The 13,685-nt window shown below is 47.9% G+C and overlaps 1 protein-coding gene across 1 annotated transcript in view; it reads right to left on the reverse strand.

The window, feature by feature from the left end:
- Positions 1 to 675: 675 nt before the first annotated feature.
- The window catches only part of Rftn1 (raftlin, lipid raft linker 1), a 193,689-nt gene continuing 180,679 nt past the window's right edge, over positions 676 to 13,685 (reverse strand). Inside the window, exons 8-10 of the mRNA XM_041655937.1 lie at positions 7,906 to 8,009; positions 4,991 to 5,072; positions 676 to 2,249 (exon numbers count right to left, since the gene is read on the reverse strand). Coding sequence (XP_041511871.1) covers positions 1,932 to 2,249; positions 4,991 to 5,072; positions 7,906 to 8,009 — 504 coding nt within the window. The 3' untranslated portion in view covers positions 676 to 1,931. The remainder of the gene's footprint in view (positions 2,250 to 4,990; positions 5,073 to 7,905; positions 8,010 to 13,685) is intronic.

Here is a 13,685-nt window from a genome sequence, read left to right on the forward strand (position 1 = left end):
ATGCAATTGTATTTTAATTAAAAAGATTATGAAAGCACACTTGATAAATTAACTCTCACATGTGATTAAAGGTTTTAAAACTTTCTATAATTCTGAATTAATAAACTTAGAAATGTTCTATGCAGAGAAAATGAAGAAAGAAAAAGAGCCCAGATGATTTTAATTGCATTAGACATGAGGTCAATAGGTGAGAAGGGGCGATACCGTATCTCGTTTTGTGACATAATCACATTTTAGTGGCACTGGACTATGGGATGGTATTCATGTACAAAACACAATGCATTTATGTGGCTTTTGTTAACTGTACCTATTTTTCCAAACTACAGTTAGAAAACTTCCATGATACAGTGAAACCTGCCAGAACCAACAGGGCACAAAAGGGAAAGAAAGAAGGCAGAAAATCCCAAATAGCCCGGGATCCTTTGTTAGCCCGATTCTGGAACAACATCCTGAAAGAACTCAAGAATCTCCCCATAGCAAATAAAACATAAATGTTACTTATTGAAACATGTACCCCAAACCCTCCAGGTAGGGAGGCTCCCAACCCTTTGGAACTGCTTCAGGGATCTGACACCCCTTCTGGGCTCAGCAGGTTAGGTAAGCAACGGGTACACAGACATACACACATGCAAAACACCCGTACACCTAAAATGAGAAAAAAGATATGTCTGCACAAAGCTTTACAGGTTTTATTTTAATAAACTTGGAAATAAAAAAAAAGATTTCCCTCATTAAACAGCCTACTTCAAACCTTAGAAACCACAATGTTGAATCACTGCTGATGGTAAGGGAGTTTGCTCACAACCAGCTTGTGATCTCCTGCTCACCTGGTGGCGTCCCATTCACTCTCCACTTCGTTTGTTTGAAACAAAGCTCGAAACCCCAATGTGCCTAGGTGGCTCGGTCTGCCACAGTCTACCGCACTGCCAGCAGGCAGAAACTGCGGCCAGAGCCCGAGGGCCAGACCTGTAGTGACGAGGTAAACACGCCACGCACTGAGCTCAGATGATTTATTGCTTAAAGTAACTAAACAAGAACGAGACAGGCTGTTTCCATCGAGACAATGGTGTTCTCTCTCCAAGCTCGCCAGATGCGTCTACTTAAAGCCTTAACCACACTTTATGGACAGTAAAAACAAGTGACAGGCACAGCATACAACTCAGTCATTGACACACCAACAAAAATAGCACACAAGGGCACCCAGTTACCATCCGCCCAAAATGACACAACGTATTCAAAGATGTGTGGAATACAAAGTTTAAAACAACACTTTTTGGCATTAATATTAACACAGAATACTTTCTGAACACCCTGTAAGAGCAGGAGCACAGAGAATTGCCTGTTTGCTTCCAGATCAGCAGTATCTATAGAACTACTCTGAGAAAGGCAGGAGGTATCTGTCTAAACGCCTTCCCTCCCCCAACATCACCACCTTTCAAAACGGCAGGGCCTCCAGGGTTCAGGTGAAGGAGCTGTATGCAGAGCTGCAGGGCTCAGGCGGAGAAGGGCAGCCCGAAGAGCTGTGGGATAAAGTTACTGAAGTACTTGCCCATAGCAGCAGCATGTAAGAGTGAGCGAAAAATCTTGGTTTGTAGCAAAGATGCCCCAGAAGTTGACCCAGATGTGCCCTGGAGCCCCGTGGGGCAGCCCAGGTGCTGTATGGTCCATGCCCTTCCTTGGGGGAAGGGGTGGAACCGGACCTCCAACTCTGAGGTCTAGGAGGAACAGTCCAACCTTGCACTCTACCGTAAGCGGATCATTAAGACAGCTTTCCAGTGGCTGTTCAGAAAACAATACTGCCAGAGACCAGCCCTCGCAGGGCCCGCTGAGCTAACGATAGGTCAAGCCAAAGGGTAACACAGAACGAACCAGCTGCTAGCAAGCTTCCCAAGGTTTGCCATCACATTGCAAGCCTAGCACAAATCATGGACTCAATTTGCCTCTGCTGGAGTGGGCCCTGCAGCAAGCTCGGCTTCCATGCTGGGATTTGAGTGTCTGGCGGCCACCGAGTCCCTGTTGTGGCCAGCAGGACCATTCTGCACAGCCCTCAAGCCCTGCTGTTCTTCAGAGGCTCTGCCCCATTGCTGTGTCCCCAGCACACAGTTCCCCACATCTCCAGCCTTGGGGAACTGGTCTTCTAGATTCTTCTCATTCTCCTCTGCTTGCTGCTTGTCTCTCGTGCTGTTTTTCCCTTTGGTTTTCCTTGTCTGCCTGCTGCGGGTCTCTTCCCGGGAGAATCGCCACTGGAACTAAGAAGCAGAAAGGGTGGAGGTGAACAAACCGTCTCTGGGAGCCTTCTAGTCTCCTCTACTTCTTGTCTCCAACCCCAACAGTTCCCAGGTCCCCGGACACCACTACACCAGGATCGACTCCAAACATCTTCCCTGCTCCCAGGGCCTGTTTAATACCTTCCTTGTGTCCATTCTAGATTTGTAGGTGCTGTGGAGGGAAAGGGGTGCTCTTGCCATGGGTTTGACAACGGCAACGAGAAAGCAACTAATACACATGGTAAGAGGGAACCAGGAGGCAAAGTGCAGCCTACAGGAGTCATATGAGGAGCACTGAAGACTTGGATGCAGTTGCTGACAGGGTCAGGATGGGACACAGACCCAGGTGGAGGAGCTGAGGTGTGAACAGCAGGGCCAGAAACTGAGACACCAAGTGCACACAGCTCTTTCCAGAAGCCCGCACCCTTTCTCTGCGGGGTCTCATGGAGAGCCCTTATTGCTAGAACCCCATTGCTTAGCCCCACATTGCTAGTCTTGGCGTTAGTACTGCAGGACGTGGGAAGGGAGAGCAGTCTGTCTGCAGTGACCCAGCCATTGGGGTTGGCTCACTGACTGGGAAAAAAGTGACTTCTATCCTTTCCCTGAAGAAAGTGAGTTCCACCTGTACTTAAAAAAAAAAAAAAATCTACCCTCAAACCAGGCTACCACTGCCTTATCCCCTCTGTGGGATGCCAAAGTCTTCATGCGACAGCCTAGGTGATCCACAAGAAGACACCAGGCAAGGGGCTCTCGAGCTGTTTTCACCAAGGGGCCAAAGTCCAGCCTCTCCATGTCTAGTAGTGAATTCTGTATGTTGCTTATTGAATGTCACTTTCTGTGACAGGTGCCATCCTGAGAGCCTGTGACTGAGCACTACCTGATATCAGTCCATGGCTATCCATCTTCCAGGTGGTGACTGACTGCTCCTGGTGGTTAATGGTAACTGCTAGCTGTTTCCAGTCCACCTCTGCTGTCACCTGTCACATTCCTATCTCAGAGCCTGGAGAGTGGCCTTCTTCCCTTGCACCCCAGCCCATCTGGCTTCTTGCCCTCACCATCTTGGCATTCCTTCAATGAATGGGCAACCCACAGGGTTTGTTGGATGGTCATGGGAACTCCAATCTGTTCAGTGACGGGATGCTCCTACCTGGGACTCTGGGTCAGAAGAGCACTAGTGACAAAGAGTGGGGACTGTGGGAACGGTGCCAGCTGTGCAGAGCTAAATCGGTTGGCAGCTTGGTTGTCATGGCCATCAAAATAGAGCACAGTAGGTCCAAGTGGCGACTAACTGGGGCTTTAATAGACATAGACTCACTCAACATGCTAGTCTCTTCCTGAGGAGCTAGAAACACACCTATAGCATGATAATCGATATTCTTTTGCATAAAATAAAATAAGAAGGTCACCTCAAGGAGGCTGGAGAGAGAGACAGCTCAGCACTTGGTGCTCTTGCAGAGGACCCAGGTTCAATTCCCAGCCCCCACACCAAGCAGCTTACAACCTCCTGATCTATGGGATCCAAAGCCTTCTTCTGGCCTCCACAAGCACTACCAGCAAGTGATATGTGTAGGCAAACCCACTTACGCATGAACAAAAGTAAATGAAGAACTTCAAGAGAAAGTCACCTTAAAAGAAGAAAGCTTGGCTGACGGTTTCAGAGGATTTGGTCTGTAGTCTGGTGATTCTATTGCCTTTGGTGAGACAGCACATGAAGGTAGAGTGGGGGTGGAGACTGCTCACCCATGGTGACAGGGAACCCCCAAGAGGAGAAGGGCAGGGGCTCCAGCATCCCCTTCAAGAGCATACTGTCCATGGACAGCTTCCTTCCACTGCCCCAGCTCGCAAACATTTAACTACATTTCATAACGGCACTATCAGGTAGAGACCAAGCCATCAGCACCCGAACCTTTTGAGGACATTACAGACCCAAACTGTGGCCCACAGGAGAATTACCCAGCAGAAGCAGATGCTAGGCTGTTTCAGGGCATAGGAAGAGAACCCTGAGTACAGAAAGTGTCCCTCTGTGATGTGCCCAGGCTAGGCATGAGCCCAGCATGGAGGAGAGTGCCTGGCAAAGCTCAGCACAGACTGGCCTGGGACAAACTGCCACAGACTACGTTAGCATCTGTCTACATCACAAACTGCCAGTCAAAGACCTCTGACTCAGGTCCTAGCAAGAAGAGATTAGCAGTTCCTTTACTTCTGGCTTAGTTTTAAGACAAGGCCTCCTACAGAGCAGAGGCTGGCCTTGAACTCATCTTCCTGTCTCCACATCCCCATTTAGGGATTACACACACACACTAGCTCACCGGGCCAAGATCAACAAACTCCAATGTCCTAAGGGACATTGCAGGCCAGAGCTCCAGACAGCTTGTTTGAGACCAGGAAGGGCATCTGACCATGCACTCAGGTCACCGCAGGCCTCTGTCAAACTGTAGCTGACTTTGGGTCCTAATAATAGACTTGTGGGGTTCTCTAGCACTGCCTGGTGACCAGAGTCTCTGTCATCCGCCCTGATGGTCATGCCAGCAGGAAGCCTGAGGAGAAGCTCTTCAACAACCCATCTCAGCATCCTCTGCTATGATTCAATGTGGACCAGTGTCTTCCCTGGGCCCCAAGAGCCTTTGGAATTGGGAGAGGACCAGCTGGCATAGACCCATCTGAAGCAGAGATGCTCAGCAGTAAAACCAGGAAAAAGGGAGGGCGGGGTAAAGAAGTCTTACCTTTGATTCCCTCTTCTTGGTTTTCTGAGGTAGACATGGTCTCTGAAGAAACACAATCTGCTTGGTGGACACGTTCCCCTCCCTACAACACAGGATGTGAGGATGAGCATGGGTCTCCTGCAGATAGAGCCTCATCCCTACGGTGCAATCCTGAACTTCCTTTAAGTGAAGGAAGGATGCTGCCAGACAGGAAAGTCAGAGTACCCCTTCTCTACTTTCCCACCCCAAGCCAAGGGCTACCTTAGACACCAACCAATGCTGCCTGGCTATCCCTGAATCCTGGCTACAAATTCCCCTACCCTTGATGGACAGCAGCAGCTGGCGCCTTGGCTAAGTGAGGGTACATTAGTGCTTAAGGAGTCTCAATAGGAAAAGAGTCTTTCAAGTCTGTCTTTGGTACTTATGGTATGGCTCAGCAGGAGAATAAGGATGGGTAGTGAGCTTAGCCCTCCAGTGTGACAAGAAGGGGGTAGAGGGAGCGCTGATAAACATGCTCGGCTACTGTGTAGCTCCTATAGGCGTGCTGATGTCAGGAGTGTCAGGCCAGCACTGAGGTGGCACACAGTAGTCAAGTCTAACCCACACTGATGGAATGGGTACTAAATAGCTCCTATGCTGTAAGTCAGAGGAGGCAGGACATTATGCCGTCCCTTTGACAGAAATACTAAGGTGACTAGTTTCTCCACCTCCACCCATTGATTGCCTTATTTTATTTTATGTGCACTGGTGTTTTGCCTGCACGAATGTCTGTGCAAGGGTGTCAGATCCCTGGAACTGGAGTTACAGACAGTTGTGGGCCTCCATGTGAGTGCTCGGAATTGAACTGGGTCCTCTGGAAGAGTAGTCAGTGCTTTTAACCACTGAGTTATCTCTCTAGCCCCTTGTTTTCCTTCTCCCTCCCCGCGCCTGTTTTACAAGACAGGATTTCTCTCAGGCCACTGAGAATATACTGTAGACAACAATCAATATCCATAAGGTTGACCCACTAGTTGAACAACTAGATCTGATGGAGAGAATTTCGTGAAGCAAGGCTTTCAAGACCATTGCCTACGTATAACTTTGTCTCTCTCTGTAATTTTTCTCATGTGCCACTAAAAACAGCTATGGGTATTTTCCCACTGCTTGTGTGTTTATCCCATGCATATATTCTATCTATGGGCACACATAGCTGAGCTGTGGATGGCCAGGAAGATGATTCCTGCTTTACCTGTAAAAGTCTGATGAATAGAAATAATACTAGGATATTTTCATTACTCACTCTGACATAGAAAAGTAATAGTATTCTCGGTCACAAAGACAGATAATTTAGACTTCAGATCAAATTCAAAGCAAACTGGTTGCCCCTGGAGACGAATACACAAGGACAATCTCCCAGGTGTTCATTGCTGATTCAAGGTCCTAACTTTGTCAGCAATGGACTTTCTGCACGTTCTCCCAACCTCAAGGCTGAGCCAGCTAACTGTTCGTTGTGCTAGTCCTGAATTCCAGTGTCATTCCCTGTCTGGGGATCCTGACTGCAGAGCTAGTGCTTACTTTACTCATCACGCCTGCTCAGCGCGACCTCCCCACCCTGAGGGAAACTGTGGGCTCATTTTGGCTCTGTTTCTTATTGTTTACTCAAGAAGTGCTGTGTGACCCCGAAAATGTGATTCATACTTGTCCAGAGGCTTTGCTGCAGGGGAAGTAGGAGAGAATGTGAGAGGTGTGTGTGTGTGTGTGTGTGTGTGTGTGTGTGTGCACGCCTGCGTGCGTGTGTGTGCACATATACTGAAGGGGAGATGTTCTGAGTGTGCAGATGGAGACGTCTGAGAGACGCAGAGAGAAGTGTTATGTAGCTGTCTGTAAAGAGATGTAGCTCTGTGGACAGAGGTTTTCAGAAAGGGATTTCTTCAGTTGAGAGAAGGTTACCATCAGGAAAGTGTGTGCTTGTTCCTTCTTTCTTAGGTTACCATCAGAAAGCGCATGTTTCTAGCTTTCTAGAAACTTTCCTAGGTTCTCGCTGCTCTGAAGACATTCTTTTTGCTGCTCTGGGTGCAGCCCTGGGAGCTTAACTCCTGGGCTGTGGTAACAGACTTCACTGACCTTCACTTTTCACCCGTGAAATGGGAACTGCAGCTATAATTAAATACCCAAGGAAAGTCAGGAGGAGCCAAAAGATAGATGGGAGGTCTTTTAGGGTTTGCATGACAAGGCTCAAGGACAAGGGGAAAGCACCCATGAACCTGAACTTGTAAAGAATCCCATAAGTCAGGCCTAAGACTCTGGGGATGCATATCCGCCTCATGGGGGCATAGCATTGTGATCTTGGGCAAATCCCTTATTATCCCAGGGTACACTTTCATTGACTGAAAATGGAATTAAATGATAATATTAAAAGATCAACTGTGTATGGTGGCTCATATCTATCGTCTAGGAGGCTGAGGCTGGAGGAGTATAGGGTCACAGGGTCAAGGCCAGCCTGGGACAGAATAAGATCCTATCTCAAAGGTGAAAATCTACCTTACAGGTCTTGATCTCAGTCTCTCAGATTCTCTCTCTTTCTCTATCCCTCTGTCTTTCCCTCTCTCTCTTCCTCTTTTTCCCCTCTTCTTTCTGACTCCCTCCCTCCCCTCTTACTTGAAGTTCTATATACACAATATTACCAAGCCCAGAGCCCAGAGTATGCACTGAACTGCTTTGACATCTGTTGGTGCAGTGTCCCGCCAGCCCAGGTGGCTAATCTCAGTCTCCCAGGGCAACCCTGAGTCACTAGCTAAGGCTCTTCCGTGTGAGCAAGGAGAAAGAGGGAGGTAAGTGAAACCCTGGCGGTGGAAGCCAAGGCAGAGAGGTTCAGTGCCAGCCCACAGGCATGCTGCACAGAGATTATCCTGGTATCAGGGACAATGGCAGTAATCATCAGTCTCCATTCTTGTTACCTTGTAGTCTTGAGTATGGGAGTTGGCAGCACACAGGTGAGCTGCCATCCGTAGGCCGCCAGTGAGTTCAGCAGGGGCATGTAGTCTGTCTGCACCTCGGCACCCTGTGGGGGAAGGGCACCGTGAGCACTGTTGTACCACCACAGGGATCGTTCCTCCCACTGATCCAACCAAACCAAGCAGAGTAGGGGGTCTGTGAGGATGTGAGCTGAAGACTTGAGAACTTCGAGTCAAACAATTTCTTCCTAGGCCAACTTGGGCTATGCAGTTGGTAAGGAAATTAGAGCCCAAAGAGGAACTGATTAATTTTGTGTTATTTTTGTCTGGATAGATGGTCTCCAGTGAGTTTCACTGAAGAAGCACAGCGACCTCTCCCCAAACCTAGCATATGTTAGCAGAGATGCTCTGGCATCCTGGGGAATTCGATTTCATTTAACAACTGATCGAGTTATTTGCATCCATGTAGTTCTGTGACACACAGAGCAGTCATGTTGGTTTCTGAGCCCTGTTTCTCAGGGGTAAACAAATTATAGTTGTGCTTTTACACTTCGAAAGTAAAGCCCCCTGGCACACAGAGTACATACCCCTAACATAAGGCAAAGGCACTGGGAATCATCTTAGGGACATCTTGACGTCACAGGTCCTGTTTCTAACTCTGGGCTCAGCACAAGAATAAAAGTAGGGTTCCCACCCTGTCCTGGGTATACACTGGCCTCTCCCTCTCAATTAAGTGGCTTAGGAAAATGGTGTCTATCCAGGCTCCTTCAACCTTAGTACTGTGAACAAACCCCCTGAAAGAAAGCTATGTCTGCGGAGGATGACTGGCAGATCAGAACTCTAGTACCGTAGACAGGTTGAGATGATGCAGGTCTAGGGACTAATTACCGCATCTTGGGTTAGTTCTAGTTCTCGGGAACTGCCATTCCTTGCCCATCTCTGTGATAAACAAATAGAAACCTTTTGCCATCTATTAACTCAGTAGACCACTCTCTTCTACCAGCCCAAGAGTTAAAGACATCATCAGATAGCATCGTGGGCTATATAGAGCAGCTCTGTTTATCTGCCCTGACACTTCTCGTGTCCCCACCAATCTGTTCTAAACTTGCTTTGATTTATGATCTTTGTTCTGTGAAACTGTAAGACTTCGTGAAACTACTCTATGCTGAAAGCTGAAATTTTGGATAAACTAAATCTGTATTACAAGGTCATGGCCACTCAAAATGGCTCCAGAACAAATTATCCCTATTTCCTTTAAGATGAGAGTTATGATTCTTGAATCAGCAGAACCCCCTTAGATCCATTCCCCTCATTACTTGGAAGCTGTGCGCAGAGGAAGGTGAACTGAGGTTCATTCCTGCCTCCAGAGCTCACAGCACTCAACACACATGCAAGCAAAGTGTGCACTGGCCTGCTGGTAGGCCACAGTAACCAAGTGTCAGAAGGAAAGCAAGGAACATCGGTCCAGGTCTATGTACGCCGGGACAGGTACACAATACCAATGTGGGCTTCACTTGGAGATGTGTTCTCTAAGATAGAGGAGAAGATGAAAGGCCTCCCTGTGGGAAGTTTAGGGATCCTGCTGGTGGATCTGACTGCCTTGGACTAGGAAACTGGGAGAGAGGCTGAGGAAATAAAATCATTTTGAAGGTTCCTCGAACTGGGCACCAGCCCCACCCTGGCTACCAAGTCACCTGCGTCCCTGGTAATTGATCCATCCGTGATGTTCTAAACTGTAAAGTTCAGGCAATGCTGTGGCTCTCAGACCTTGGTCAGTCACCTGTGGTACAGACCTCAGTTGTGAACTGGGGGGTGGTGAGAATGCAGGTTGTCAGACCTTGTCCTGCTGAGAGCTAGGACTTGGGAGCATGCCAGAATTTATAAAGAGGCACCATAGTCGCTGTGTTAATGGGCATGAGACTGCCACCTAAACAAATATTTGGGTCACTTCTGAAGAAGAAAGAAAATAAGTGTCTATACTTTCGAAGCCAGAATCCACCAGCTTTTTCATTTTCTTTTTCATTTTCAGTTCAACTTTCTTATCATCCACAGAAGAAAGGTAGACGGCTTTGTAAGGACCTGCTGTAGCTGAGAAAGCTGCCCGTGGCAGGAGACTGGCAGGAGGAAAGGACAAAGGAGAGAATGGAAAATCAGTACAGGAAGACATGACCTAATCGATTACAGGACGGGCCAGGGAAGGGTCTTTGCAGCCCCTCTCAAAGCCACAATCATGCCAGCCATGACAGTGGTGGCCAGGAGCATGACCCTCATTTCTGTTGGCCCTCGAGACATATGAACACCTTCCTTCCTGACTAGTACAAGCTTCCATAGCTGAAAGCAAACCCCTGTGGCTGCTGTAGATTCTCTAACCTCACCCCTGCGCCCCCAGCTTAAAGACAGGAGGGGGGAAAGAACAATTTAAATCCATATACTCAAGCTTCGCAAGGTTCTGATTACTTGGGCCCATCATGGATAACCTTCCCACTTTATCAAGCACTGTGACAAGCTACCACAATCAGACAGTAACTATAGCAACCATGTCAAGCTTTGGCGCCTTCATAAAGCCCCGCATGGCTAAATGCAGTCTTTTCATTGGTGGCTGTAGCCAGGCCAGGTTTTTCTCTGCAGGAGCCCAGAAGTGCAAGACAATGACCAACCCCTGCCTGCAGCCTGACCGCCAGCTCAGACAGGCCCTGCCGGGACCACTCCTATTTCGCTCCATCTTATTTCATTTTGTCACTATCTTGAAGAGAAAAACAGCAGGAATTCTCGCAAACATGCCCTCCCTGGCCCCTGCGAAGGGAAGAAATGTCAGCCACGGGGCGCTGAATCCTAATGACCAAAGGAACAGGGAATATACAGTACATCTACAGAGCTTGCGGCATTCATGCTCAAGTGCTAATTTCCGGCTGTCAATCAGAGCTGATGAATAAAATACAGATGGGAGGGGGAGCTGCACCTGCCAGGCTCTCCCACTTGGACCTTTTGGGCTGGTTTCTATTTAATTCATATTAAATATGGTTTTCCATAAGCACCTATGGGAAAGGCTTTATTTGTTACCAATACAGTAAGATGTCATTTCTAAAGTCACATGAGCCTCACACCCCAAGTGGAAGACACTTTTAACTCCATTAGTTGAGAAAGGGGGCAGGATACAGATCCGGGAGGAAGGTGCTTTGATCTGTCTTTATGTGATGCTCCCATAAAGGAGAAGAAAGAAAGCACCTACAGTACTCAAAAGCCATCCCCTTATCAAATACAAAGACGCTTCTTTCTGTAAGCCACAACAAAAACTTTGATTAACTCTCTAATGTGTTGGATACCTATTCTCTCATCACACCTGGAGTGTCAAAAAACAAATAACAACAACAACAAAAAACAGAAAAAGTGGAACATCATGTCCTATGTTTTTGTTTTGTTTTTCTCAACTTGTATAAAAGAAATTCATTTGTATTTCTGGCCTTTCCCCTTTTGAGCCCGGGCAGTTTTTCCAGTGATTGTAAATCAACCAGATAGAGAACCACATCCAACATAATCTTACCCTGCCCTCCAAAGTGTATGCCAACAGAACGGATAATTTACTAAGCAGTCCGTTTGACTTTTGATCATGTTTAAAGATCTTCTCTGCAGGGAAAGAATGGAGAGAGCACACACTGTCCAGAAAGAGAACGTACAGCCCAGGTGTCAATGTCTTCTTTATTTCTTGTCTGTAATTTCTATTATATTATTTTAATGAAATCTAAAGTCAGAGTGCGTTTGATTATAGCTTTGTAAACACTGAGAAAACTCAGTGCTGGGCTTGCAATGGGCCCGGAAGAAATAAAAATACTCCAAGGAGACACATTTGTCTCTCAGTCTTAAAGGAAATCCACACCCCAAAACCAGAGCCTTAAGACAGGCCCAAGGCTTCAAGAAACCTGCTCCCTGCCCATGCCCATGCCCATGCCCATGGAATTCTGGGACTTAGGCAATCCCCATCACACAGCTTGGAGCCCTGAGGAAGTAAGAGTAGGCAACTGACTCATCTCTGACCCCGTAATTTCCAAGAGCAGCTCATGGGCCTGATACCAAACCCTGCAGCTTCAGAAACTACAAAAACTCCTCAGACCCCGCAGGGAATGGTCTCTGTATCCTTGGGCACAGAGAAGAGCCACAGGGTTTGGGGACACCAACCTTGTAGACCAATAAACCCTGCCCTGCTGTTCTGACGTCTACCTGTCTGTTCCTCCAACTTACAACTCTAGTTTATATTACATTTGGTGATGAGAACCAGGAAGAGCTTCCCGGTGGGTCCAGACAGATGAGGCCTTTTCTTCTCCAGGCGTCTTTCTCCACCTCCCATTCCCATCTTTTCTTAACCTTCCAAGGACCACAGCATCTTCCAAGCTCTCTATGTCTGAACTGCACCCAGTATGGGGCCCAGAGACTTCACCCACAGTTTCGAACACTGGCCGAGCGAGCAGAGCGAGTTTGTCTTAACTCTACTGGCAGGAATGGTGACTCGCTCTTTTTGGCCTCTATACTAACCTCCAGCACTCAAGAGGGCTACTTTTGCCATTTCTGGAGTACACAGACAACAGTGGCCACAGATAAGGGCACTGGGGCTTCAACTCCATCTCACACACCAGATGCTGGTAGTCTTTTGCTCTTCTATATAGTTCCCTCCAGGAAGCCTGCCTGGGAAACTTTTGGCAACTTGGCTTTGGTAACATTTCCAAACTGAAGGATGCTTCATGTAGGAAAATAGCCCCAGGCTGTTTAGACCTTTATCATGTACAATAGGCTACCGCACCCCCCCCAAAAAAAAAAGAAAAAAAAAAGGACTCAGGTCAGCTCTATATCTGGCCTTAATATGCCCACGACAACCCAAATCACTGGCCTAAGTTACTTTAAAGCTACCGTCTTTCCAGACCTTGACAAAGTTCCTACAATGAAACGGCAATGGACCAGAAGCTCGGCATTCAAGTCCCTTCATCCCCACTCATGTCCTTGCTCTGTCCCTCCATTTCTGCATATCTGTTCTATCAGCTTGAGCTTCTAAACTTAGTTCCCAGACTCAGGCTGGGTTTGACCTGTCCTATGAGCCCCTCCCCATCAAGCCTTTCTCCCACTCTACCTCTCTACATAGGCTTTCTCTTCTACTGCACCTCTGCACCACCTACTCACCACTGGGCCCTCTCTCTCCGTGGGCCCTGAGGTTTGCCCTCTCTATGCCTTGGGGATACACTGCTGATCACTTCTCTGGCACAAAGGGCCAGTTAAGATCTGAGACCTCTTCCCTGCTTGGGACCCCTGAATTCTGCGCAGAACAACAACAAAAAAGAGAGTTCTGGTCCATATGCTTGCTGATGGTTTTTAACCATCTGAGGTGTGCCTCAAGGAAATCCTATCTACTATGGGGCCAATGGGAGTTGCTAAAGCAAAGGCCACTAATGGCAGCAGGGGCAGCGCAACCCCTACGTATAGACTGTGGTGGGAGAGACTGCCCTGTGCTGTGTGTATGCAGAGTAGTCCCTACATATAGACTGTGATGGGAGACTGTCCTGTGCTGTATGCAGAGCAGTTCCTACGTATAGACTGTGGTGGCAGAGACTGTCTTGTGTTGTATGAAGAGCGGCCCCTACATATAGACTGTGGTGGCAGAGTGTCCTGTGCTGTGTATGCTCATTGAGAAGCTGGCTCTGGAGATGGGACTTGGCCCTCCCACTTCAGAATCAATCATGTCTGTCTCACAACGTCCTCTGAAGCCTGTCCTGGACCAGGCTGCCCCCCTCACTCTGTAA

The sequence above is a fragment of the Microtus oregoni genome, unplaced genomic scaffold (genome assembly GCF_018167655.1).
Source record: "Microtus oregoni isolate MIOR12 unplaced genomic scaffold, Mior012 000007F_ref0000211, whole genome shotgun sequence".
In the NCBI taxonomy this organism is placed as follows: Eukaryota; Metazoa; Chordata; class Mammalia; order Rodentia; family Cricetidae; genus Microtus; species Microtus oregoni.